A 27192-nucleotide genomic window follows, 5' to 3' on the forward strand; every position below is an offset into this window, starting at 1 on the left:
ATCTGATTCTGATATCATCTGTGTGAAGGGAGCGGTGTGTGTGTGTGTGTGTGTGTGTGTGTGTGTGTGTGTGTGTGTGTGTGTGTGTGTGTGTGTGTGTGTGTGTGTGTGTGTGTGTGTGTGTGTGTGTGTGTGTGTGTGTGTGTGTGTGATGGCCGCTTACGTGCCTGTATGCCTTTAAATGGCGCTTGCTGAGGGCGGACCCGAGTGGCGCGTGGTGCGCGTTTGTGTGCGTGCATGCGCCTCTCGCCTGAAGCCGCTGCCATCCGCACCGAGCTAACAGCGGCTTTTGTGCGGATGATGCACCGTGGTAGACGCACCTGAGAGGAAGGATAGATCAGCCTGGTACGGCCTGGTGCCCCCCCCCCCCAACCCCGCCGCTGCGCACCGGCACGAATACGTCTGCTTTGGAACGGATCTTGGATTTTAAAAACTGCGGCTCCTTTGAGTTTAAAGCTGGATTTTTAGCAGTTGGATACTCTTGGCGATGTTTGTAACTAAGGTCAGTAGCGTCGTATTTTCCTCCAACCTGTTCATGTTGTTGTGTAGAGAACTGTGTGAGTTCAGCGTAGTGAAACAGGAGCAGGTGCCAGAGGAAATGTGAGGCTCCACTCCTGGCGCACAGGTATCGCGGAACTTGCCACTTTGTAAAGGACGTTTCCAGCTTGTGCGCACCGGAACCGTGAATATGTGGAGATGGAGGCGCGCTGAGTCTCCTTGAAGGAACAGCGGCGTGTGTGGATTCAAAATGGGAATTTCTTCCATGTTGGCCTGTGAATTCCCCCCGCGGAGCAGATGCAGCGTGACAGGCGGGTATCGAATTACACACGACCTCTCCGATCCCCAGAGGCGATGTTTACTATATGAAAGATTCATTTTATTTGTATTTATCATCTTGCAAACACGTGCACAGAGCGTTTAAAGCGCGCGTGTGTATCAAATTGGAATAGTGGCCCTAAAAAAGGCTCTTCAACCACGATCCAAACAGATTTTGTTTACCTGGTTTTTAGAATGATGAATTATAGATCACGCACGCCAGGTGTCCGGTGTCCGCGCATTGTTCTCTGCAGCTTCATGTTAAAATGTGAAACTAATGCACGCGACGCATCCCTCTGCAAACAAGCCAACGCGGTTAATAAACTCTTTCAATATGGATGCATATTGTGATGTAATAGGAGAAGTACATGCAGTTTGTTACATGACCTTATGTGTTAACGGAGGTGGACATCAGCATGGAATAACCATCCCCTTCCAACATGTTTACTCAGATCATATTTACCGGATTAATCAAACGGGTGGCACGTTTTTATTTTATTTCAGATCATTATAATAAATGAATCAAATCCTAAAAATAACGATTATATTTTCACGTTAATTAGCTTATTATACGTTGTGTATGTGGAGAGGAAATCACATTTTAGTGAAAAGATGATTCTGATGTTTTTTATGACTTCGGTTCCCTGGTGGATCAAATGGCGTCCGCAGGGAGGACTGAGATGTGAGGGCTCTCTCCAAAAAACTGCATTTCTACCGCTGCACGCAAAGAGGAAGACTCCTTTTCAATTTAAAATTATTTTCCGAAAAGCCACAGTCTAGGCCTGTTTTGTAGATCAGGCTCAAATCTATCTACAGTGAAGTATTTTCATTAAAATGAGCACTGCCTTTTTTGTTTGTCATTTACATTGCGACGAATGCAGAATGTCCAAATTATACATCAGGTTTGGCTTTTTTTATTGTAGGAAAATATGAGGCCTTATGCAGTGCGCCATAGAAATCCACAATCTGCAGCTGATCAGCAGTATGTGTCGGGCCTTCCTTCTTCATGCATCCTTTCCTGTAATATCTCACACTCATACATGATCAGCAGCTCCAGTTTAACTGATGTGCGAGACTAAATTCGTTGGAATTCACAAAAGCAAGAGGATGACGATTATATGTTTCATTCATCGATTCAGCCCACATTTCGATGTGTCGGATTTAAAGAGTTAATAGGATTAGATGATTCTTGTACATTTAAGCAGGGCCAATTCCTAATCAGGCTTTTTCCAAAACGAGCTTCATAATGGGCGTGACCCGCCCGAGACTGCGTCTGTTTCTCCTGCTCAGGCCCAAAGGTGCTCCATCACCTGCTCCTTCACTGTTCCAAACATGCATTCCCATCATCAAATAACGAAAAATATTTCATCTCAAATGTTTCGTTTATTTCAAATCATTTATATGTGTATTTTCCCCTCCCTTGAAGAAAAGCTTTGTGCGCATGGCTCACAATTGAAAGTAACCCGACTCGGTTCAAAATGATTGAAATGTGTGATTGCAATTGACAAATATTAAACTATGAATATTGTCATTCTATATTGAATGCATCATACTTATTATATAATTTTACTCAATGAAACCAGAAACCAGTCCTCGGTTTAATTTCCTTCTTAGTTTCCTTCTCAGTTTTCTTTCCTCTCTATTTTAATGCTGGGGGTGCTGGGGTAGATGGAGGCTGTTTGGGATAATTTGGCTGTCCTCTTTTTTTTTGTTCTGGTTGGCAGCCGATTAAGTGCGCTGACAAATCAGGCGCAAAAAGCCAAGGGCTCTCAAGGTAACAGTAATCCCTCTGGGCGGGGAGAGGCAGATATTACGCAGGATTTTAGAGAATGCTCTTTTTTTCTAATGTGCTCGTTTTTCTGCGTTCAGACGGTGTGTCTCCCCCACGTCTTTTTCGCTATTTATCTTTTATTCAGGTGCAATAGTGTGTGACATTGCTCGTTGACATTGGTCATTAATATTATCCAGCCGCACCGAGAAATGTGCTGTGCCATCTCTGTAGACACCCTTTTAGATCAGTTGTTCAAATATAAATAAAATGCAATTATTTCAGATGTGTCGGGCCTTAGCATGCCGAGGCATCATTGACGTTTCAGTTCTTCTAATAAACAATTCGAGTAGTGCCACAAAGCACGACGAGTAAAAATAAACTGTGAATAAAAAACAAATTAGTCATACATGGAAAAATTGTCACGATGAGAAAGGGAGTGTGATTTTGTATAAACTGCTGTTGGTGAGGAGATGCGAAGATATTTATGGGTGTGTTCGCTGACTGTGTGTGTGTGTGTGTGTGTGTGTGTGTGTGTGTGTGTGTGTGTGTGTGAGATGAGATGAGAGTCGTTTATTTATGCTTTGGTAGTTAATATGCATGTTTAATATTTGTGTGGTTCTGCAGTCATGTGTGCGCGTGTCACTGAGGTGTTATTTTTGATGGTGTATACTGTGAGTGTGCGTCTAGCACCGGGCAGGTGTGTATGTAGACATTAGTGTGGTACGCTGGTTTGCGAAGTGCAGGCTTGCGTGTGTGTGCGCGTGTGTGAGGCGGTGCTGGACCTGGTGCTCTAACTGGTGATGTAATGCTGTGAAGGGTGCTGCAGCAGAACCAGAGCCCAGAGAAGGCGTGTCCAGCAGAGATGCTGAGAACACTGTGCGCACGCACACACACACACACACACACACACACACACACACACACACACACACACACACACACACACACACACACACACACACACACACACACACACACACACAGTATCCTACATCCCTCACTTTATTTAACTTCCCATTTTATTCATTGTATAATTAATTGTATATGTCCTGTGAACACATAATGTACACAGGAAAAATTGGAAACAAACATTTTTTTTTTTGGAGGAAGTTATAATCATAATGCATAAGAATATTAACCCTATTATAATATATTTGTATATTTTGAATTGATAAATCAGTCTCTGTATTACTGTCCCTATAATGATCAATGTCATCTTGTCTTACCTGGGAGTTGCTGAGGTGTTTTTGTCTAACCACATATTTTAAGACATTAGAATTGTCCAATGTCTTAAAATATGTGGTTATGTACATTGGTACATAATATCCTAGATATTTGTCCATATTGCATTCCTGTCTGTATCTTTATAGGCCATGTCTCTATTAGGTTGAGCCTTTGCTGTACAGCCTATTGATAAAGGGAAACCAAAGGACATCAGCAGGCTGTGCATGATGGAGCAGCCCTGGTGCTTTTAGAGGAAACAAGGCAAACATGGTGCTGGCAGCTGAGAGGGTGGGGAGGTGTGTCTCTGACTGGTGTGCGTTTGCAACGTGATGAAGAGGGCAGAGGAAGAGTGGCGCTGGGGTGTTTCATGCGATGCATGAGTGGGAGTGGATGAGGTGGAACATCGCTCTCTCTGTCTCTCCCTCTGCTGTCTCTCCCCCCCTCAACTTCCATGTAGCACAACCTGCTCCAATGTTTATGGAGTGTACCACTGCAGCAACAGAAGAAAATGGCCCCTGTCTGAATGTTTGTGAGATGCTTATTTCCAGGGCCTCACACTGAGCCATACAATCAGGAGAAAAGCAGCCTCAGATATCATCTGCAGGCTGAGAGGACATTTTGTGACTGCGTCTGGACAGCCTCACTGTGTGTGTGTGTGTGTGTGTGTGTGTGTGTTGTGTGTTGTGTGTGTGTGTGTGTGTGTGTGTGTGTGTGTGTGTGTGTGTGTGTGTGTGTGTGTGTGTGTGTGTGTGTGTGTGTGTGTGTGTGTGTGTGTGTGTGTGTGTGTGTGTGTTGTGGGACGAGTGTGATCAGGGCACCTGCTGTAAAATTACTTGTAAGTGGCATCCATTTAAACTCAAAGGGCCTACTGGTTGGCTGCTTTATTTGCATTTACACACACATCTCTGTCCCAGTGCGTGTGTTGTTAATAGGATACAGAGTGCTGCTGCCTTTTGTCAGTGTGTGTGTGTGGACTCGTCCCTGTGGGGTTGGTCAAAGGAGCCTTTCACACCGAACAATGATCCATGCCGTTTAGCCTTTGAACCCCTGATGCTCCCGACACTGCAACAAAAGACACACACACACACGCACGCACGCACACACACACACTATCTGCAAATGATGACAGAACAAGTCTTCATGTAAACATGATGCAGTATTTATACTCTCTAGTGAATGAAGTGTGGATTTATATCTAATGAGCTGGCAGCAATGGGCAGATAATGCTAATGTTATTAATAAGTGTTACGTCAAAGCAGAGGGACTTTGGTTAAACATGTATTTGCCTGCTGAGGAACACCAACAACTCGAACAATATCAAAAAGAAGAAAAAAAATTGTTTTGGTAATTGCCAAAGCATTTTTCAACATTAAAGTTTTGATTTATCTGTAATCTATCTGGGCTGATATGATTTTTTTAAAGGCTAAGGCTTGTATTATTTTCCACTGAAGCTACAGAAAGCTGATATATCGGGCCATTTTTCCGCTATTCTGAGCACAGTTGTAAAATGGAATAAATAACAAAAATGTCAAAGAGAATATAGGCTTCTTTTAAATAATACAAAAATATACATAACATTTTGAAGTAAGAAGACCTGCCTGATTTATGGTAAGAATTGAACGAATTACATCAGTTAAATATAGAAAAATTGATGAAATTGCTTTCTTTAGTGGTACAGCATGATGCAGTCATGTAGTTTGCACAGTGTGACAATGGCTGTCCCAAACAGCTGCATTGCCTTATCATTTTTTTTCTTTCTGATTATTGACTCTTAATGTCAGCGTTGCTAGGGACATATCCAAAACCTATTGAAATGGAATGTCAATTTTGATAATGCTATAAAAGCAGTCAAAGTTAACTTGAGGTTTTGACTCACAGTTACAACATGGATATCATTATTTGACCAGACTGTGATTTTTCTTCACAATGGTTACATTCTGAAAACAAACGGAACATTGAGCCAATGGTGGACATGATGCAACAAATAAAAGTCAATTTAGTTACATTAGCCTGGTTAAAGTTACATAAACTGGGTCATGAGCACAAGGTCCCAATGTCGGCAGAACACAAGGCAAATAATGAGTTGGGTGTCTAGACTGAGTGTTATTGTACAGTTATTGTGTCATTTCCAAGAGTAACATAACATTAATGCTTTTGGATTATGTTATTATGGTTGGTTTGCCTAAGTCCATTTTACTCTGCTTGCATTGCAACTCATTTACATTCATACAAATGAGAAAAGGGATAAGTATAGTTAGGTATTTATCACAGATTTTAGTTAATCAAATAAAATAAAATAACATTTTATGTTTTTATATTCTTTGTGGGTGACACACGGTCCATTTTGTGCGATTGAATAGTGGAATGACACACCAAATACGGCCCTTTCAAGAAAACGGTACCAGTCCTTTTTGAAGAAGCATGGTAACAGATCATGTTGATAACCACTTCCGACCTGTTAACTCTGACTGCAGGCTGTAGGCTTTATAGGTTTATAACAGGCCTCATGTTTTATTGGAGGGTCCCCCTGCAGATGCACCGTACCTGCTTTCAGTTTGTTTAAATGTCGTGTCGTTTGATGTAGTCGGACGAAACAGATGATTAGTCATTTCATTTGTTCTACTTCATAATTTATTTGACAACTGTGTTTCTCGACGACAAAAAAAAAGATCAAGCAAGTGTAAAATCTTTTTAGCGTTATGTTGGAGGTCAATCTATTAGCATCAGGCTTAATTTAGAAGCAGCCCGTGTGAATTGTAAAGAAAACAAAAAATTCTGTGACATGGTTCATACAGTGATAAGGGATGTCACAAAAGCATAAATGTCATGGGAGCCTGCATGCAGGCGCCAGTCTCAGGACACCTCCACTCTGAGGACACCTCCACTCTCAGGACAGGAAGTGCACGCTAAGAATTACAAAATAAAATCGCCACTATCAGTACAGCGCCACTTTCCGAACAGGAAATGCACGCAAATACAAAATAAAATCTGACACTTATTATATCTATATATATATATATATATAGATATATATATTTATATATATAAATAACGACATCTTGTATTTGAGTTACACCCGCTAGACAACCGGGTGCACCGCGGCGGAGGTGGGGAGGTTCCAGCCGGGAACCTCCACCCCGCTGCGGGACCCGTGGTGAGACCCCTGAGTCAGACGGTGCGTCTTGGTCATGCTTCATATCGGCCGGCCCGGGAAGGAAGAGACACGCAGAGTGGGGGAAGTCCCCCACCCCAATGCAGCACACCCTCCCAGCCATCAGTCGAACCCGCAGTTCGGAGGAACCGACCGCCAGAGCTCCTAGTGCCGGCAAAACGCGATGGTGGGTTGCGTTTGCCATTCGATCAGTGAGAGGAGAAAAATGCAACAGAAATGGTCAAAATCCATTAATATATGGATGAGTGGTGGGGGGAAACGGCTGGACACAGGCCGTGGGGGGACACCCGAGACCGGGCAGTGTCCCCGGTAGAAGGAACCGGGTGAAATAGCCAAAAAAAGACAAATTAATAAAACCGGGAAAAATAGGGGGAAAAGTGAAAAAAAATAGGCACTCGTGAGGCGAGCAGAGTCCCCTGTCAACTCCCGTTACATTCCTCCATGGTGTCATTTGAGCGAAAAATGGCTAAGTCAACTCTTACGAGAACCAGGCTGGGGGGGTCAAAAGGGCTTGACCAAGGCCGACCCAAAGTGCATGGTGAGCGGACTCATCACCTCCGTGATGAGTCTCCATTGTGATTTGAAAACTTCCATCAGACGAGTCCTTCGGGAGGCAGGGAAAAAAACGTGTTCGTCAGAATCGGCACTTCCTGTACTGAGAGTGGAGGTGTCCTGAGAGTGGAGCCTGCACTGGAACTGTCCTGAGAGTGGAGGCCTGCAGGCAGACCCCTCTCAGAAATGTAGCAGTTGATACCAATCCAATACAATTTCATGATTCTTGATAACAATTCGATACCATACTAAAAAACAATACAATAAATCCCATGTACTATAAAATACAACATTCTAGCCTCAGTCAGCTATACACAATATTGTTATTAAGACCTTCAAATGACAGCAAACACAATGCGACCATGTGAAAGGTAAGGGTGAGCCTAACAGTTCAGCTGTACCCAACAACCTGCCACTAGTCAAATAACGCAGGCGTCTAAGTGACTACATTTCGAACACGACATCACTGAAATGCATGGATACATTGTTGTACAACATTGTTGTTTTTTTCAAAGATCTATCCTCCTATTTTTGGTTGATTTGTAGTGTAAGCAGTTGTCGCCAAAGCTGTAATGGTTTCTTCACCTGTTGCAGAGGCTTTCACCTGAAGGGATGAGCACATGCATCCGTATTCGTCGAACAGCCAAACGCTCTACGAAAATACCTGTGATTGGCCAGTCACCTGTCACTTTCTTTGAAATGAGCTGCAATTGGCCAAAGTCAGGTCAGACTTACCTAAAGAGGATGTGCAAGTCTGATTTTCTCACTAACACTTAATAGACGAGATGTTGAGAGTTCTGTCTTTAAGCTTTAAGGCTCATCTAAAATGTCACAAGGGAAAAAACTTGTAGGAATTTTGTTAACCACTTTTTAAAGAACTGTTTGTTTCATACAAATATATTTTGGTTGAGTTGACTGGTTCAGTGTCAAAGTAACTAAGCATTTAACAGGCCAGGTCAGGGAAATATCTCTGGATGATGCTAATAGCGTGTCCAAAGTAAAGTCTGTAGATGAAAAGACCACTTTTTTAGTACCCCGATGTCACACAATCTTGAAGCGTTTTACTCAAATATTCGAATATTGCCAAAAAAATGCCAGTGTCACTGTGTGAAAATAAGAGTAGCCCGTAATGCGAGAGAATATCCATGAATTGCAATGGATAGTTTATCGTAGTTGTGAGAACCGTTTTAGCCTGTCTCCCACAGAACTGTGATGAGAACACTAACTGTACCTCCACAGTTACGGCCCGTCCACACAGCAGCGTTAAAAAAATCTTGGAGGTGGGCGTATCTGAAGCTTGGGGATTTTTTGCGAGCAAGGCACCAACAACCAATCACATGAATCTCCCGCCCCCGACATACGAAGCAAAAAGCCCGAAGTAAACTGGATATAAACTCCCCAAACAGGCGAAAACATACCACTGTCTCTGCCACCTCCCTCCATGCCTGGCTCCTCCGGTTTATATCCCGGTAGGTAAATAGGGACTGGTCATAAAGCACCGGGTGATTCCCTACCGCTAATTTCTCCTCCATTTTTTGGAATATGAGGAAATGACCTGCGGTATATCTCTCCCAGCATACACGCGGTTTGATTGGCTAGAGCTTGAACTGTCAGATTTGCATAAACAGGATTTGATTGGCTGACGCTTCCACCTCAGCTTCAAAAGTTGAACATTGCTCAACTTTGAATCCTGAAAATCCTGAAAATCTCCGCTCGCCTGCCCACAATGCAGTTCGGCGAAAAGTGAGGGAAAGTGACGTCACCCCATTCAAAGTGAATGGGCAGAAGCGCTCCAAGATTTTTTAACGCTGCTGTGTGGACGGTCCGTTAGATTCAAGATTCAAGCTTTATTGTCATGTGCATATTAGCTACAGTGTAGATATGGCAATGAAAATATTAGGTCACAGGTAAGGTCATAAATTAGTGTTTTCTACTGTATTGAAAGCTAAATAAATGAAAGGGTCATTTATTTTACATACACAAGATTCATTTTCTTTTTTAGGTGGAACTGCAGATTGAAAGTTCATGTGAACTGTTGATCATTTGTGTGATTGGATGTTTGTTCCTCTGTTTCTCTGAGTATTTACCAGGATCCAGCAGAAATCTGTCCCCGGCCGACTGATAGTCATGCACTACCATGAGAATAATGAAGCTCATTTACTCAGCAGATGACCGATATCTCCAAACAACGTTTGTGGAGGAGGACAAGTGTAGCAAACTAGCAATATCACAAAGCAAGTGTAATAAGGGTTGGTGACTGCCAACAGAACATGTGAGCTTTTAACTCTCTGACACTGTATGGTCAATTTGGGTTATAAAACAGCCATGTTGTCCTCATTACAAGAACATTATTTTGTGTAATGTGAGTCTCTTGTGCCATTCATTAGAGCTGTCAGCACCCAATGTACATTTAACATTGTTAGACATTTCAAAGGCTGATTCCAGTATTACCCATGTTCTAGTCTTGTTAGTCCAATAAATACGAAAAGATACCAATTTTATTAATACCAATGTTTTTCACGTCAAAATTTCACGTCTAATAAATTCCTCTAATTATAATATTTAGATATTTATTATAATAAACTATTTACTATAATAAAAAAAAAAGAATATGAGATGGTTTTCAGGTGATTGGGACATTACTATTAAAATGGACTAACTATAAGAAAGAAGTTATACTTTTACAATGTCAATCTTCTCTAAGCAAGTAATATTACAAATATTATCAAATATATATGAATAATATAATTAAAAGTACAAGTTCTGCAGGAAAAGGGCTTCTGTTCAAGTATCATGTACACAATGTTAGAATATTAATACATTTGCTTTAATGTTCAGCCAGAATTTTGCTGTGCTAGGTTGAACTCCTTTTTACAGACGCAGGTAGATTGGTCTCATGATTTTGGGTCTCGCAGTAAACTCTCAAAGTGGAGCTCATTGTAAGTAATTAAACTGCTGGATAGTTCAATCTACATGATATCATCATTAATTGTATTAGCATATTTTCTTAACTAAAGTACCTTTACTTGTACTTATACCATGTACCTATACCATTGGTGATTTGTAGGGATGCTCCGATCGCCGATTTTGGGGCCGATCGCCGATCGCCGGAATCAGTATCGGCCGATACCGATCGCCGATCCGATCGAGTGGGCGGGGCCTAAATGGAAGATTTAAACATCACTTTAAATCTTCCATTTAAAGTGATGTTTAAAACTCAGCTAATGGGGCTCATTCACTGGAGCTTCAACAAACAACAATCAACTTAATTATTACATTCAAATTATGTACATTATTCAAGTTTATATTAACTTTCGATAATAACACGGGAGAAATGAGCTGAAGCGCTCTCTTTTCCTCTCTCCCTCTCTCTCTCTCTCTCTCTCTCTCTCTCTCTCTCTCTCTCTCTCTCTCTCTCTCTCTCTCTCTCTCTCTCTCTCTCCTGACAGCCCGTCAGTATCTCATGCAGCTCACTGATCCAGTAATGAGTGACCCGACAGTGAAGAATAAATATATTTATAACTAGTTTAGCTTGTTCCAGAGGTAGATCAAATAGCTAAGTGTGTTAGGTCTAACTCTTGTGTTCTGCTCTGCTCACAGGTCCGTCACAGCGGGTGGAGCTGCAGGATTTCTGCTTCACACACGTTGCACCGCTATTTTATTGTCTTTTTCGGACACCTTAAAATACTGCCAGACTAGTGAAGCCATTTTGGCGAGCTTGTTTTGCCGCGCACAGAGAAAAGTGTCATGTATTTTACGTCATGCGATCGGCCCTCGCGATCGGCATGTTTAGAGAGCACCGATCGATTGGTAGAGAGTGAGTATCGGCAGATCTCGATCGGTGACCGATCGATCGGAGCATCCCTAGTGATTTGTATTAATGTAGCTGCTGAAGCTTTTTCTTCTCTCAGAGCACCTTTTTGTAAAGTAACGTCTTAAGATTGAATACATACATAAAATGTGCTGTTTTTATAAGATAGATGCAAAATACACCTAGGATGTGTGTTGTGCTCTTAGTGCTGAATGACCTGTTGTAACGCTCTGCCTCTCTTTTTCTGACAGTGATGGAACCAGAAGAGGACAGTGGATCCTACCAGACAACATCAAGGGGGAACTTCCACCTGCCCTGTTATCCATAAAGGTCCTTTCCATCAAACCTTACACCATGAGTTTTGATAACATCTGTCCTAAAGCATAAACAACTATTAGTAGTAATAAAAGCATCAACTCTAAGGAGAACACCAACTATTCCTCCATATGACCACTGCCTTGCAACTACTAGACAATTTACTGATGTAAACCTAAGACTGTTAACCACAACGACTGTTCACCTGCTACTGCCCTTTCCCCTTTTAAAACATATTTTTGTAAGAAATATTTATCAGAATATATATCTGCACATATTGTGAATGAACCTGTGGAACCATCCGAAGATTTCAATCTGACTGCACCCCCTTCAGACATCTTCTTGGATTAATACTTTCTCTGCAGCAATGGGTCTCGTAGGGTTTTCTATCCGGCTGCAGGTGTTTCTCAGCACATGTTTGGGACTGGAATTTTTAGGCACACCAGGTCAGTGGGCACGCTACCTCCGCTGGGATGCCAGCACCCGTGGTGACCTCAGCTTCCAGTTTAAGATGGAGGCTTCGGAGGCGCTGCTGCTGTACTTTGACGATGGAGGCTACTGTGACTATCTGCAGCTGTCTGTGGTGGAGGGCAGGCTGCAGCTGGGATTCAGCATCGACTGTGCCGAGACCACAGTGGTGTCCAACAGACGGGTGGACGACGGCAGCTGGCACTTCGCCTCTCTGAGCAGGTATAACCTGCGCACAGTGCTGGTCCTGGACGGCCAGGCCAAAGCAGACGAGGTGCGGCCTCAGCGTGTGTTCATGAAGATAGTCAGTGATCTGTTCCTGGGTGGAGTGCCTCAGGATATCCGCAACGGTGCGCTCACACTGCCTACGGTGCGAAACATGCAGCCCTTCAGGGGCACAATAACAGACCTCAAATATGGCATTTCACAGCCCCTGTTCCTGGGAAGCCTTAAGGTGCCCCTGGAGTCGGAGGGGTGGTGCACGGTGAACCCGTGTGAGAATGGCGGTACATGCTCAGTGGTGGATGGGGAGCCTGTATGTGACTGCTCCAAAACCGAATACAGGGGCCGCTTCTGCATTGAAGGTAACTTTAAAGTCTGACCCAGCTCTCATTCCCCCTGGCAGCACTCCAACTATGAAACACACTCATTTACTTTAACTTTGAATTTAGCTACATTTCTTTTTGTTTTCCATTTTAAACTTTTAATCGTTGCAATTTCATCTGTGGGCATTTTGCCAAAATTGCCTTCCGAGAGGCTTGATTTGAGAGGCTGAACAAATTAGAGATGTGGCCAATGATTCAGAGATTTGAGTACAAAGCCAGTTAAAGCAAAATCAAAAAGAAGAGCTTGCTTCATTGAGTGTTAGTTCACATTTGGAGAGCTGCACCAGTCACGCTTGGATAAAAACCCATTTAGTTATTGTTTTGTTGTTGTTGTTGTTGTTGTTGTTGTTGTACAGTAATTCATCTGATTTGAACTTGTCCAGTGTCAATCACTTTGTCAAGTTACCCTACATAAATGTTAAAGACAAACATTAACATCTTCACCTTTCAGTGTTCTCCACATTACTCAACATTTGATCTCTCTAGTCTCACCATCGTTACTGATATTACCCGTCTATCATGAGCTGTGAGGTTGCGCACTCTGTGGGCCTGATTGGCTCTCGCAATGATTACTATTATCCCGATGTGTGTGTGTGTGTGTGTGTGTGTGTGTGTGTGTGTGTGTGTGTGTGTGTGTGTGTGTGCGTGTGTGTGTGTGTGTGTATGTGTGTGTGTGTGTGTGTGTGCGGGTGCTTGTGTGTGTGTGTGTGTGTGTGTGTGTGTGTGGGTGTGGGTGTGGGTGTGGGTGTGTGTGTGTGTGTGTGCGGGTGCTTGTGTGTGGGTCTTGGCTGTAAAATCAGAAAGCTTATCTAAGCACAGTTTGCCAGTGAAGCACAGGTTAATAGCATGGGTCCTGCAGGCAGTGATAAGGACGCCTATAGAGAGAATGGGGCCTCCTGGGCCCCTTTCTTCACCAAATCACAAGATGGCAGGTGTTTTGTATCGCATCCTTTTGTGCTGAGAATTTTGCTAGAGCAGTGTTTCAATCACTCTGCAGCCGGCTTTACTGAGACCAAAATTGATTTCGATTAAAAGAAATCCCTTTACTCATTTCCCCCAGACTTCCTCTCTGCTGGTCAAATGAAATGCACTTTCACTTGCTTTAATAATAATAATGAATCCTGAGCACAGAACAGTGATGATGGCTGTTTTGTGGTGGTGAACATGCAGTCAGCACATGGAAAGGGTGCAGGAATCCATCTGCTCCTTATCTGTGCGTTAATAAAACTGTTATCTTCTTAGTTATTCACAATCAATACACATTCTTCAGCCTTTCCAAACCAGCAGCTGAAGAGTAGACAATTACCTCACTCCTTATGAGATAATCAATACAATTTAGATGAGAGAGTCGTCTTTTCCATTTAATTAACTCAGATCAGAGGTCATTTGTTTAAATATATTTGTTTAGCTATTTATTCCCAGCATCTTCGACTTTCTTTTTTAACCTGGCACAAATATGTAATTTACATCTCATTTGGGCCGATGCCAAGTCCCCGGCACGCAGCCAAAGGCCGGGGACACTGTTTTTTTTTGTATCTATCAGTGCCTGTGTTTGAATTATAGGGAAGGGTGGGGGTGAAGGGGTTTGTTTTTCTCCTTCTCTATTGGTGGAAAATGCTTTGCTTTTCTCAGGTGATTGCCTCGGTGGCCTTTCACTGACAAGGTGGGCTCCACAGGTCGAGATATTTGTGATTGAGTACAACCTCACACATCTTATTTTTCTTTGTGTGTTAGAGAACACTCTTTTTGAATTACGCTGTGTTCTTTTGTTAGACTTCTCTGGCTGAGCCCTCTACTGTCACAGCAGTGAGAGTTCTCCTGGTGTTCTACAGCACCAGCTGGGAAGGGGAAGCAGTACCAATATTCTCCTTCTTATCCGGAGAGCTTCTGGAAATACTGATACTTCCTATAAGAAACACTGCCAGCTAATAAAAGAGGAAAATATCATGAGCTCATGACATTAGTGGCTGACATTACTGGCGATCCACACTGAAAGGCCTGAAGTCTAAAAGGAGGGTAGCGTACACCCCACAATAACAAAGTGCAGGACAGAACTGATGACACACTAATGGTTAAGCTTTGCTTAGTCTTTCCAATAGTGGGACTTCAAATATATAAAGTATCGCTCTAAAGAAAATAATACACGTGTGCTCCAAAATCAAGGACCCTAGATCATTAGGCATCATCCTCACGGGACCACCAATATCCCGAGCAAAATATCCCCAGCTAATCTTTCGACAGTATACCATGATTGTTCTAAATACAAACATTTTAAATACAAATATTTTCCTCCACCACATTAAGATCTGTTCTACATGTGACTTCCTCTTCCTCTCAAAGTTTTCTACCTAAAACTCCCACACACACTCGTCCCTCCTCGGCGCTGTGATGCAGGCGTGTTGGTGACCCTTGTAGGTTGATAGGCTGCCTTTCCCAACCTTGATGTAGAGCGCTCACGTAGGGATGTGTTCCCAGAGTTGATTTACGTCAGGCTCTCCTCTCTCTCTGCCTCCTGCCAGGCACTGATCGGTGAGTGGAAGCCCGGAACTCCAGCAGCCCTGAGAGGATCTGCTTTGCTGATTGTTAAGGGATAGATGATGTGCTTAATGAGGCTGGCTGATACAGATTGGTGGATTGCCTTCATTTTGAACCCTTGCTCTACCTTTTTTAACAAGGAGAGAATAAATCATGGCTTAAAACAAAACCTGAACCTGATAGAATGGGAGATTCTGTACATCAAATGACTCTCAAAGTAAACCATAGAATTACCTTTACAGCACATTTCTATCAGTCACTCATCCACAACTCTACTGCCTTCACTCTTTCATTCAGTAATTAATTCACCTCTAAACAAACTCAGCACTTCCAGCAGATGCTTCAAATGAAATGCTTACTCAAAGAGGAAACATTAGGCTGTGTTCAGTCCACATTGGGCCCTGCATTGGAATGGAGGGTATGGATGCAAATAGTTTAAGGACAATGTAAAATAATCAAGCATTATACTGCATCAGCAAATCAAATGAATGCCAGTGCAGGTTACGTTCTTTATAATGTTAACGGCATTTTGCACTGTTTACCCTGCGGTTGTCATGATGAAAGACGATGATGTTAATCCATCCTCCAGGACTTTCTGCTTCCATAAAAACATGTCACTCGTTGTCCCTTGCTGAACAACGTCTTTATTCAAATGGCCACTAGAGTGCTTTGTCACTTAATAAACAACTTACCTTTTTTTATTGTGGTGGACAGATATGTTGAACTAAAACTAAAAAGAAATACATAAATAAAGTCTACAAATGCTGCAGTCAGCCTATCAAATCCCACTATGTTGTGTCAGGTCAACAGCCAAATGTCGGCAATTCTCCCAGCTAAGGTCAGAAAGAAGGAACTGGAACCACCATGAGAGTGTAGAGGAAGAGTTGTACTAACACAGAAACTACCTCCACAAACTCTCTGGATTTGTATTCTCCTGTCCATCAAGTGTCAGTGCCGTGATGCTGTCACCAGTCCAGTCCCAGGCCTTTGACTCTACAGAGCAGATGGCTTCAGGAGCCCCCCGGAGCTCCCTAGTGTTCATACATGAAACATGGCTGCTGGTGGAAGCGGTCAGTGAGGAGATTATGGTTGTTACAATATTGATGATAAAAACAGTTATAATAGAGCCCTCAGCCCCGTATGGACTAAGGCTTTTATCCTGAGGGGATTGTGTGTGTACTACACACACCTTCCATTTGCTGATTTACCTTCCATGTAAATGACGTGCAGGAAACAATCGGCTAAGCCAGCACTAATGAAAGAGAGAATATTTAGAAATGAATCACTGCACTCCCACTTCATCCAACACATGATGAATCATCCCTTTAAGTAATCCACGTTGAGCTGTAATCCCTCGCTATCCTCCGCCACTTTTTAGGTATTGAATTAAAAGAGAGTCACACTCACCTAGATTATGTGTCCAACGATGAATACATACAGTTTTCTAAATGCAGGTGAGTCAACCCAAAGAATGATGGTCTGTTTGGATTTCTTTTCGGGAATAAATTTTCACGGGGAGCTGGAGGATATAGATTGGTTTGGTTCAGGACAGAAACACATAGTTGTGAGCTCCCTGATGTAATTGTATTCAGCTGAATCCTGCCAGTTCTAACTATGAGTGTTTGATTAGTCTGTTGATTGATACATTATTAAATATGTATATGTTCGCAAGTTTCTCTCTGTCTTTTGATACACACACACACACACACACACACACACACACACACACACACACACACACACACACACACACACACACACACAAGATTCATCTTTATTATTAATAAAGGGCATTAAAAGTCCAGTGGCAAATTAAATGTAGTATTCATATCAACTGTGCTCAATAATGTATCCCCAGTGAAACATTATTGCCTCTGCAGAATATGTTCCTGACTTTTGAACAAAGGGTTACATAACCTGCCTTACAGGACGTCTAGCCAATAGGGATGGCCTATATATTAACTGTAACCACCATAGGTCAATGATCTTACCCATATTGTACATGAGCTCAATTATGTCATAAGCAATCATTTTTCTTTTACATCGACCTTTCAATTATCCAATAATTCCAGCATGTCATTATTAGATAACTATTTGTAGATGATTAATCATATGTTATTTGCTATTATATTATCAAACAGGTGTGGTATTGATTCCTATCCTCTGTATATTGTATTAAAATTAAAAAAAGGGGTAGATTACTGACCTAAATATAAGTCAGTCCTTGACATAAAATAAAGTGGAAATAGATAAAAATGATACCATCATTTAAATGTGTCCTGCGGGCACACTGGCAGATGGGCGGCCCTCTCAGGCCCCCACCGCCAATGTGGGGGAATTGACCTGTCAAGACAGCCCACTTGATGTTGTTTGACTGAGTGTTTTTCTGCAGCACCGTTCAGGCGGTGATATTTTTTTGATATCAGACTGTTTATCTGTCACCCACCCTTAATCAACATGTCCACTTGACTACCACTTTATTCTAAAATAAAAGCTTAAAAAATTGTTAGTCATATTTCAAAAAGTGTTGCTGTTATTCATTGTTTCCAGGCGGATCCAGGATCTAGTGTTAGGGCCCCCATGGCTGCAACAACTCAATTATCAGTATGGTGTTTGATCTATCACTTTGGACATCATTTCAGCCACTGTGAACAGGAACTCAGGCACTTTATTCTGTTCTTCTTTTGTTTGTTCAGTCCCTCACACAATGTTTTGGGTTTAGTTGCTTTTTTGTTTTATTTCTATCATTTATAACCAGAACCTGATAAAAATGATCAAATGTAGGCCTAATTAAAGTGTGTGTCTTCAGTGTTTTAATACATGGATATAAGTCTCTCTGACTGTCACCCAATGGAACTGAATGGCAGTTCCAGACTGCTGAAGCTTTCACGCTCATGGCTGAAACCTTCTGCATTGTGAATAACATACACATGGCTGTGCCCACTGCCAGCCCTCTGTATGGACTATTACGTGTATTTTATTTTGCATGATAATCAACATGCAAGTAATAAGAGTGTTTCTAATGCTGGCTTTGTGTGCTTCTTTTCTCTGTCTCCCTGTATTCCAGAGGTCAACAACAATAGGCCAGGTGAGTTTACATGAAAAAACGTTAAACACATGACACCATATCAATTGTTTGTGTAGCTGCAGATTTCCTATATGCCATAAAACCCAGTATTAGCTTGGTGATTCTGCTCTTTGAGGCAACTTCCAACCTTACCAGCTTAAAATAATTCATTTCAGGTATATAAGATGCACTGAGACTTAGCTGTTAACAGTTTGTTTTCTGAAATGAGAAAACATGTAAACAGCTGTTGCCTGAAAGAAGGGCGATTAACTAAACATTTTTTAACGTAACAAATGATACTGCAATTATTTGCCATTATCTTACTATTGGGTAGAAGAAGAAGCAAAGTGATGATATAATTAAAAGTGTGCCAGTCATACCTGAAAACAGATGAGAAACAACTGTTGCTGTATTCATTGTAAAGGTGACTAAGATCTCATGCTTCCTTTCCTCATGGGAAGCTTGACAGAATGTTTAGTGGCTTTATACATCTTGATTTTTCAGTATGTCTGTTACCTTTGCCCTTTTTTTAAATTATGCTTGCCCACCTTAGGCAAGCATCATTTATTTTACAATATATATATCGATATATAAGGTATTGCAGATTTAAATCCCTGCAGCAGGTCAGAAAATGTGAGCTCTGTTATTGAACTCAAGAAAGAAAGGAGGTTAAATATCACTTGTACTAACATGCTGGTGTTTCTACTGAAGAAAGCTCTGTGTGACCTGTTCTGATGCCATGCTTTGCCTCCTGGGAAAAACATGTATCATCACAATACCACAGAGTATTGAAACTTAGTGTGCTCTTTCTCAAGTGTTCTCTGTCTTTCTCCCCCTTCCCTCTCTTTCTCCCTCTTTCCACTTCTCAAGGCCTTGCACATATGATGGCAGAACAAGGTATGCCTCTCCTTCCATCTGCTGTTTTTGTGCAGTGTCGAGCTGGATGCTCTGGTGTGGGTGTGGATTGTGAAAATGCATGGTTTACATACATTGGGATTTTAATATTTAACTTGACTGCCCTACAAAGCCATGAATATATTATCCTCATAAAAAGAAGGTATGGAGGATTATCTCTTGTGTGAAAAGATCATCAATCCATGTGTAAATGTGTAACACTTTCCACAACAAGTACAAATATTTGAAACTAATCATCCCAAAACGTTCCAGCGGTCTGCAGCAAGAGGAACACTTTTCATCCTCTGACAGTGTTGGAGAGTAACAAAGTACCTTTACTCAAATACTGTACTCAAAAGGAGACAACAGAAAAAACTAGCTATTAAGCTACATATTGGTCTCCAGTTTATTATTTTTAAATCCATGGTGATTTCATATATTAAAAGTAATAATTAACATTTACTCTGCTATGCATAACTGTGATGTTCTTTCATATTAAAAAAAGAAATTGAAGCAATTTTCCTCTACTTTGAAAAAGATGTCCAACTCCAAACTCCAGACTGACGCTCTGACGCATCACTGACTGATAAACAGCCCATATCGTTTTTTTCCCAAGCTAGAGTAAACGTGATATTACTTCAGCGTTAACATGGTTAAATGTTAACACTCTGTGTAGAGCTCGGGGCCTTCGTAGGGCAGCCTTGTTGTTTCATTCAAACATTCTGTAATGCCTGATGCAGATGTTTAAGGTGTTTGGTGGTCAGTTGCATTACAGTCGTACATGCATTTATCTTCATGACATGTAATAATATATACATTGAAACGTTTGGTGTATTTGGACTTACATCTCCTCTTCTTCTTCCCTGCCTGGGCTCTCTCGCCGTGGATCCTCTGTTCTCTCCTGCCTCCTCCTCCTCTTCTAGCTAAAAGCAAAGGTACAGCTTTTTCGAAATCTTTCCTTTTTCACCTGTATGAAAAGCGACGCTTGCTCTGTGAGTTTTTGAGAGCAGTGCTGTGTAATGTGTTTATTTGCTGTGTTCAGTGTCTCCTCTGTAATGGTTTCTCACCGAGGGTTCTTGGATTAGGCAAGTAATTAAGCCAACTTTAATTGAAGGAGATGGAACAAAGAGTGGGTGGCTTTTATGCTTTCTAACTGTGCCTGTGGGTTTGAATGTGTCAGGACACTGTACAGTGTGTGCAGTGAGACACTTTACATCAATTTTCACAAGAACAAGCTCTCTTACCGTTTCCTCAGTAAACCATGGGTTCTACTCATTGATGACATTTACACAACATGTATTATTCATTCTTGCTACTGGCTGGCTGAAGCAGGGACAGTACAGGGTTTCTTTTGGCAAAATAACTGACACGTACCTTTTTGAACCCTCAAATCTATGAACTAAGGTACGGTGGCCCTGAAGTGCAAGTCAAAACAACATTTCACAAAACACTACAGCATTTCAGAAAACGCTACAGCATTTCACAAAACACTTAGGCCTGTCGCGATAATCAATAAATTGACTTATCGTACGATAAATAAAAATGGACTCGATAACTTTTCTGAGCTTGATAAATTGCCATTTACATGCGTGTTTGTTTACATAAGGATGTGACCAGCATTTTAGCCCAGCGGCTGCGGCCCACATCGTCCGACCGGCCCACTTCAGTACCGGCCCATCGGGATTCGTCCCGATTGCCAGTCCGCCCCTGCATGTTGGTGTTCCTTGCTCGAAATCTTTGAAATACAGATTTGGATATGGCCTGTTGAGGCATCTGGGTCTTTGTATGGACAGTGGACTGTACACTTGACTGTTGTTTTAAGGAGGTTTTTTTGCTTGTGAGACAATGTGTGCTCATATTTATTTATATATATATATATATATATATGAGAGAGAGAGCTCTGTTTTGAAGCCTGATTCTATTTAATTGATTGTTTTGGTTGTGTGTGATTTTAATTAATTTGTTATAATTAAATGTATTTGTTTTATTTATTATATATAATTTATATATAAGAATATTATTTCACATTTCATTTGCAATGTTGAATATTTAATAAAAAGTTCTGTTTGAAAGGATGTACTTACATTATGTCAGTGGTCTAAAATTGTCTTACAACGGTGCCAACAATATTATCGCAATAATTTCCGGGAAAATGTATCGTCCAACAAAATTAATTATCGTGACGGGCCTACACAGCATTTCATAAAACACTTCAACATTTCACAAAACGCTACAGCCTTTCACAAAACGCTACAGCATTTCACAAAACACTACAGCATTTCATAAAACGCTTCAACATTTCATAAAACATTTCAACATTTCAGAAAACACTACAGCATTTCAGAAAACACTACAGCATTTCAGAAAACACTATATCATTTCACAAAACACTACAGCATTTCACAAAACGCTACAGCATTTCATAAAACACTACATAATTTCATAAAACGCTTCAACATTTCATAAAACACTTCAACATTTCAGAAAACACTACAGCATTTCAGAAAACACTTCAACATTTCAGAAAACACTACAGCATTTCACAAAACGCTACAGCATTTCAGAAAACACTTCAACATTTCAGAAAACACTATATCATTTCACAAAACACTACAGCATTTCAGAAAACACTACAGCATTTCAGAAAACACCACAGCATTTCAGAAAACACTACAGCATTTCAGAAAACACTACAGCATTTCAGAAAACACCACAGCATTTCACAAAATACTACAGCATTTCACAAAATGCTAGAGCATTTCAGAAAACACTACAGCATTTCATAAAACGCTACAGCATTTCACAAAACACTTCAACATTTCAACTTTTACGGAAAGGGTATTCCTTTAGGGAGAACACTTCTTGTTTGTGATTGGACAGAGCCAGCCAGAGAAGCACTGCTGTGATTGGTTGTTTTTGCTGCCAGTCAAGAAATGATGCTTCGTGATTGGTCAGCACCGCAACATGTCCCAAAACATCAGCCGTTAGCTGTTAGCACACAGAGCTCACAGCTCCTCATATCTGTTCAGAAACTGGACAAAAGTTAAACATGTACAAATCAGGGTTTCCGCTAGGATTTTTTCTTGCCGGTCAAATGTCCGGAAAATTATTTATTTTACTGGACAAATTCTAAACTTACCGGTCATGTTTCAATAATAATAATAATAATAATAATAAGAAGAATTGTGTAGCAGAGTTTCCGTTAGCAGGTAATTACCGGACTATGACCGGATATGCTTCAGTTTATAATCGTAAAAGTTCGAAAAGTTCAGATTCATTTTTCAATAAATGATGCGCTTCCCCAAACAACAAACAACATAATTATTACATTCAAACAAACTACTTATAGTAGATGAAGTACATTATTCAAAAGTTTACATTAACTTTGAATAATAACACGGGAGAAACAGATCTCTTTTCCTCTCTCCCTCCCTCTCTCCTGACAGCCCGTCAGTTTCTCATACACCTCACTAAACAGTGGAGCTGTTTAGTGAGGTGATCATGCAGAGGTGATCATGCAGAGCTGCGTGTCTCGGTCAGACTCAACAGCTGATCTGATCTCTGATCTCTCTCTCGCGTCCAGTTATACTTCACTCGCGTTTATGTCCATATCGATCAGATCCAGCTCTCCTGATCTGCCTTTATAGAGAGCACCGATCAAACTATTAAGAGTATTGTTATATCGGCCGATAATGATCAGCGGCCAATCGATCGGAGCATCCCTAATTATTGCCAAACATTTTGACCGGCAGGTTTTGAATTTACAGTTTTTTTATAAATGTTACCAGCTAAAAAACGGTAATTACCGGCTAACGGAAACCCTAGTACAAACCACAGACTGTCTATGTCGTGGCGAATACAGTTGCTGCTTTATTTCTGTCTGTATGACGTTGTTGTGAGTTTGGACGGAGCAGCTACAGGTTAGCTTAGCCTGATCGATCCGATCTCCATTCAGAAAACACGCATTTTAAATGTTTTTTCGCCTGCCGTCTTGTCTGCACACTTGTCAAAGCATTAATTAATGGATTTTACTAACCGGTATCAGTATGTTGTTACTTCGGCATCATTTTGAAACGTGTATTACAATTAAATCACGGTAAAATATGTTCATTTTATTGTAGTTGGTATCTACCATAGTATTTGCATGGATATAAGCCTACATTTGATAAACTCACACAAACATTTGAGCGCTTCCTGTTTCTAAGCTGATTCACCGCTCTTAATCTATTACCTATCAACACAGATATCGGCAAAGCTACTGGCAGGCAGGGCCTCGGCTTGTCCTGGAAAGAGTTGAGAGTATTGTATTCAACTTCATTAAAACGTTATTAACGTGCCTAAACTCAGTAATTCACTAAAAATATTTATATTTTAATGGAGCCTCGTCAGGCAGATCAGGATCCCGACGGGTGTTATTTTCCCCATAATGACCAAGTCGCTGCAAATTATCCCGCTTATTACATGGCCACATTCTCAACAAAGTAACGACATGACTCCCAATATTAATTGAAATGCTTTTATGGATTTAGAAAATGTTTTTATTGATTTAAAAAATAGTTGTATGAATTGATTTAAATTGACATGCATCCGCTAAGAAAAATAGTCACTAATCAAATCAAATCAAATCAAGTTTTATTTATAAAGCACATTTAAAATCGATTTTTGGTCGAGCCAAAGTGCTGTACATGTAATAAAAACACATTACTACAATCACAATAAAAGACAATAAATTACGACAGATATATATAAAAAATAAAAATAAAACACAAGGAAAAGTCAGGAGTCGTGCTCCGCTCTAACTAGAAGGCCAGAGAGAAGAAGTGTGTTTTTAGTGTAGATTTAAAAAACCCTAGGGTCTGGGCCGACCTCACATGGAGGGGCAGAGTGTTCCAGAGCCATTAGACACTTGACACAGTGGCTTTTGGCAAAGCAGAAAAAGAACACTCAAACCGAGAGATGAGTTATTGTTATTACAACGTGACTTCACTATTATTTAACAACTGTTTTTATTGGGTTCTTTTATTTGGGGTTAAGTACATTGTCAGAATAAGTGAGAAATGGATTTAACTTCTGTTAGACAGCTATCATACATACTGAAGAAATATTGACTGTGAATGTATGCAATATGTATGGCATTCATAATTGATATCTAATTACATTAACTGTGAATGTCCTTCATTTTATTTAAAATAAAATAACAAAAGATTTTTGTATGGATATTTGAGACGTTTATGCTTCCCGGACTGCAAGCCATGTGCTTTTCTGCTGCTCAATAAAGTTACCTTTTGCACCTTCGATGCACCGCCTCCGACTCCTATCTCTCGGCACTACAATACTATTGTTAATAGTTCATTCTTATCTAAAAACAGCGGGACGATAGCTCATATATGACATTTCAAAGGTCTTTTATCTTGAAATGTTACATCAGAATGTCCTGATATTCGCTGACTGACTTTCTCAGTCTAAATTGGAATGACTCTTTGATTATGGACAGTTCCCATTAAACAAATAATCAAAATATAGATGGACAATAGATCTAATTTGAGATTTTAAACAGCATACATTTTAAATTGTGCTTCAGAAAGTCATGTTATTTTTGGAGTGTTGTGAGATGGTGTCAACATCAATTGAAATTAGTCACCCAGTGGAAATGGATATTTTAATAATGTATTTAACGGTCAGATATGTCTTCATAACTGTATCCTTAAGTTTTACATTCACTCAGTTATAATGTGGTAGTTATACGTAGTTTGTTTAAAATCATTATTGATCACATTATAGGCTACATATTTCTTAATTTAAGCTCCAGTATATATGAATATGTTTGGTATGTTTTTTAGGTATATTTGTTATTTACAGAATAAGCGCTCATTTTTAATCACACATGTCTCCCCGTTCCGAAAATAATAAATCAAATAAAAAGAGGAAACAATTTGATATGTCTACCATTTATTTTACGAATGTAATATTGTTAAGATCCATATGTCACGGATAGGATCATACTCTGTGCTAAATAAGAGACATGTAATCATTTACAAAACATCACCATGTTTTTATTTAACAAAATAATGTACAAAAATCTCAATCTTATATTATGGTATATTTTTTTATAGTTTTTCGTGGGCTATGTAAAAGGTTCATAAAATAAAAACACAACACTATCATTGCAAGTGACACTCAGATGACTTTTATGTTTTTATGTTCAGTGAAGTGTTTTATTATTTTCGGGACGGGGAGACGTGGGGAAACCAAACTAAGTCTTAGTTTGTGTACGTGTTTTACTGTACTGTGATCTGCATGCACTTATCAAACATTTAATTAAAGAATGGTGATATACACAGTGATAGATGTTAAGGACTAACGTTTATAATAAATAGCCTAGTATTTATCCATATTCATAATAATATTTATATATTCAACAACCATTTTTAATGTAAAAGGTTCATAAAATAAAAACACAACACTGTCATTGCAAGTGACACTCAGTTAGTTGACTTTTATGTTCAACTGCTAAATTCGTTACTGATAAAAAACTAAAAAAAACTAACTAAACTAACTAAAAAGCTAAACTAACCTGTAGCTGCTCCGTCCACACTCACAACAGCATCATACAGACATAAATAAAGCAGCGACTGTATTCGCCATGACATAGACAGTCTGTGGTTTGTACTTGTTTAACTTTTGACCAGTTTCTGAACAGATATGAGGAGCTGTGAGCTCTGAGTGTGTGCTAACAGCTAACGGCTGATGTGTTGGGACATGTTGCGCTGTCGGGTGCTGACCAATCACGAAGCGTCATTTCTTGACTGGCAGCAAAAACAACCAATCACAGCAGTGCTTCTCTGGCTGGCTCTGTCCAATCACAAACAAGAAGTGTTCTCCCTAAAGGAATACCCTTTCCGTCCAATGTGAAATGCTGTTGTGTTTTCTGAAATGCTGTTGTGTTTTCTGAAATGGTGTAGTGTTTTCTGAAATGGTGTAGCGTTTTCTGAAATGCTGTGGTGTTTTCTGAAATGCTGTTGTGTTTTCTGAAATGCTGTAGCGTTTTGTGAAATGCTGTGGTGTTTTCTGAAATGCTGTGGTGTTTTCTGAAATGCTGTTGTGTTTTCTGAAATGGTGTAGCGTTTTCTGAAATGCTGTGGTGTTTTCTGAAATGCTGTTGTGTTTTCTGAAATGCTGTAGCGTTTTCTGAAATGCTGCGGCGTTTTCTGAAATGCTGTTGTGTTTTGTGAAATGCTGTAGTGTTTTCTGAAATGCTGTAGTGTTTTCTGAAATGCTGTGGTGTTTTCTGAAATGCTGTAGTGTTTTCTGAAATGCTGTGGTGTTTTCTGAAATGCTGTTGTGTTTTCTGAAATGCTGTTGTGTTTTCTGAAATGCTGTAGCGTTTTCTGAAATGCTGCGGCGTTTTCTGAAATGCTGTTGTGTTTTGTGAAATGCTGTAGTGTTTTCTGAAATGCTGCGGCGTTTTCTGAAATGCTGTAGTGTTTTCTGAAATGCTGTTGTGTTTTCTGAAATGGTGTAGCGTTTTGTGAAATGCTGTAGTGTTTTCTGAAATGCTGCGGCGTTTTCTGAAATGCTGTTGTGTTTTCTGAAATGCTGTTGTGTTTTCTGAAATGCTGTAGTGTTTTCTGAAATGCTGTGGTGTTTTCTGAAATGCTGTAGTGTTTTCTGAAATGGTGTAGCGTTTTGTGAAATGCTGTTGTGTTTTCTGAAATGCTGTAGTGTTTTCTGAAATGCTGTGGTGTTTTCTGAAATGCTGTTGTGTTTTCTGAAATGCTGTTGTGTTTTCTGAAATGCTGTAGTGTTTTCTGAAATGCTGTGGTGTTTTCTGAAATGCTGTTGTGTTTTCTGAAATGCTGTTGTGTTTTCTGAAATGCTGTAGTGTTTTCTGAAATGCTGTGGTGTTTTCTGAAATGCTGTTGTGTTTTCTGAAATGCTGTAGTGTTTTCTGAAATGCTGTAG

At 40.4% G+C, this 27192-nt stretch overlaps 1 protein-coding gene across 3 annotated transcripts in view; it reads left to right on the forward strand.

The window, feature by feature from the left end:
- Positions 1-367: 367 nt before the first annotated feature.
- The window catches only part of nrxn3a (neurexin 3a), a 200104-nt gene continuing 173279 nt past the window's right edge, over positions 368-27192 (forward strand). For 2 of the 3 annotated variants that reach the window (XR_004556265.1, XR_004556266.1), the window contains exons 1-4: positions 12029-12713; positions 18337-18357; positions 19207-19233; positions 20154-20165. Coding sequence is in view for 1 of the 3 variants with exons in the window: in XM_034134763.1 (XP_033990654.1) it covers positions 12029-12713; positions 18337-18357; positions 19207-19233; positions 20154-20165 (745 nt within the window). In the remaining 2 variants the exon portion in view is untranslated. Of the gene's footprint in view, positions 503-11597; positions 12714-18336; positions 18358-19206; positions 19234-20153; positions 20166-27192 lie in introns of those variants that run through there. The other variant, XM_034134763.1, reaches the window with a different exon arrangement.

Source organism: Trematomus bernacchii, unplaced genomic scaffold (genome assembly GCF_902827165.1).
Source record: "Trematomus bernacchii unplaced genomic scaffold, fTreBer1.1, whole genome shotgun sequence".
Lineage (NCBI taxonomy): Eukaryota > Metazoa > Chordata > Actinopteri > Perciformes > Nototheniidae > Trematomus > Trematomus bernacchii.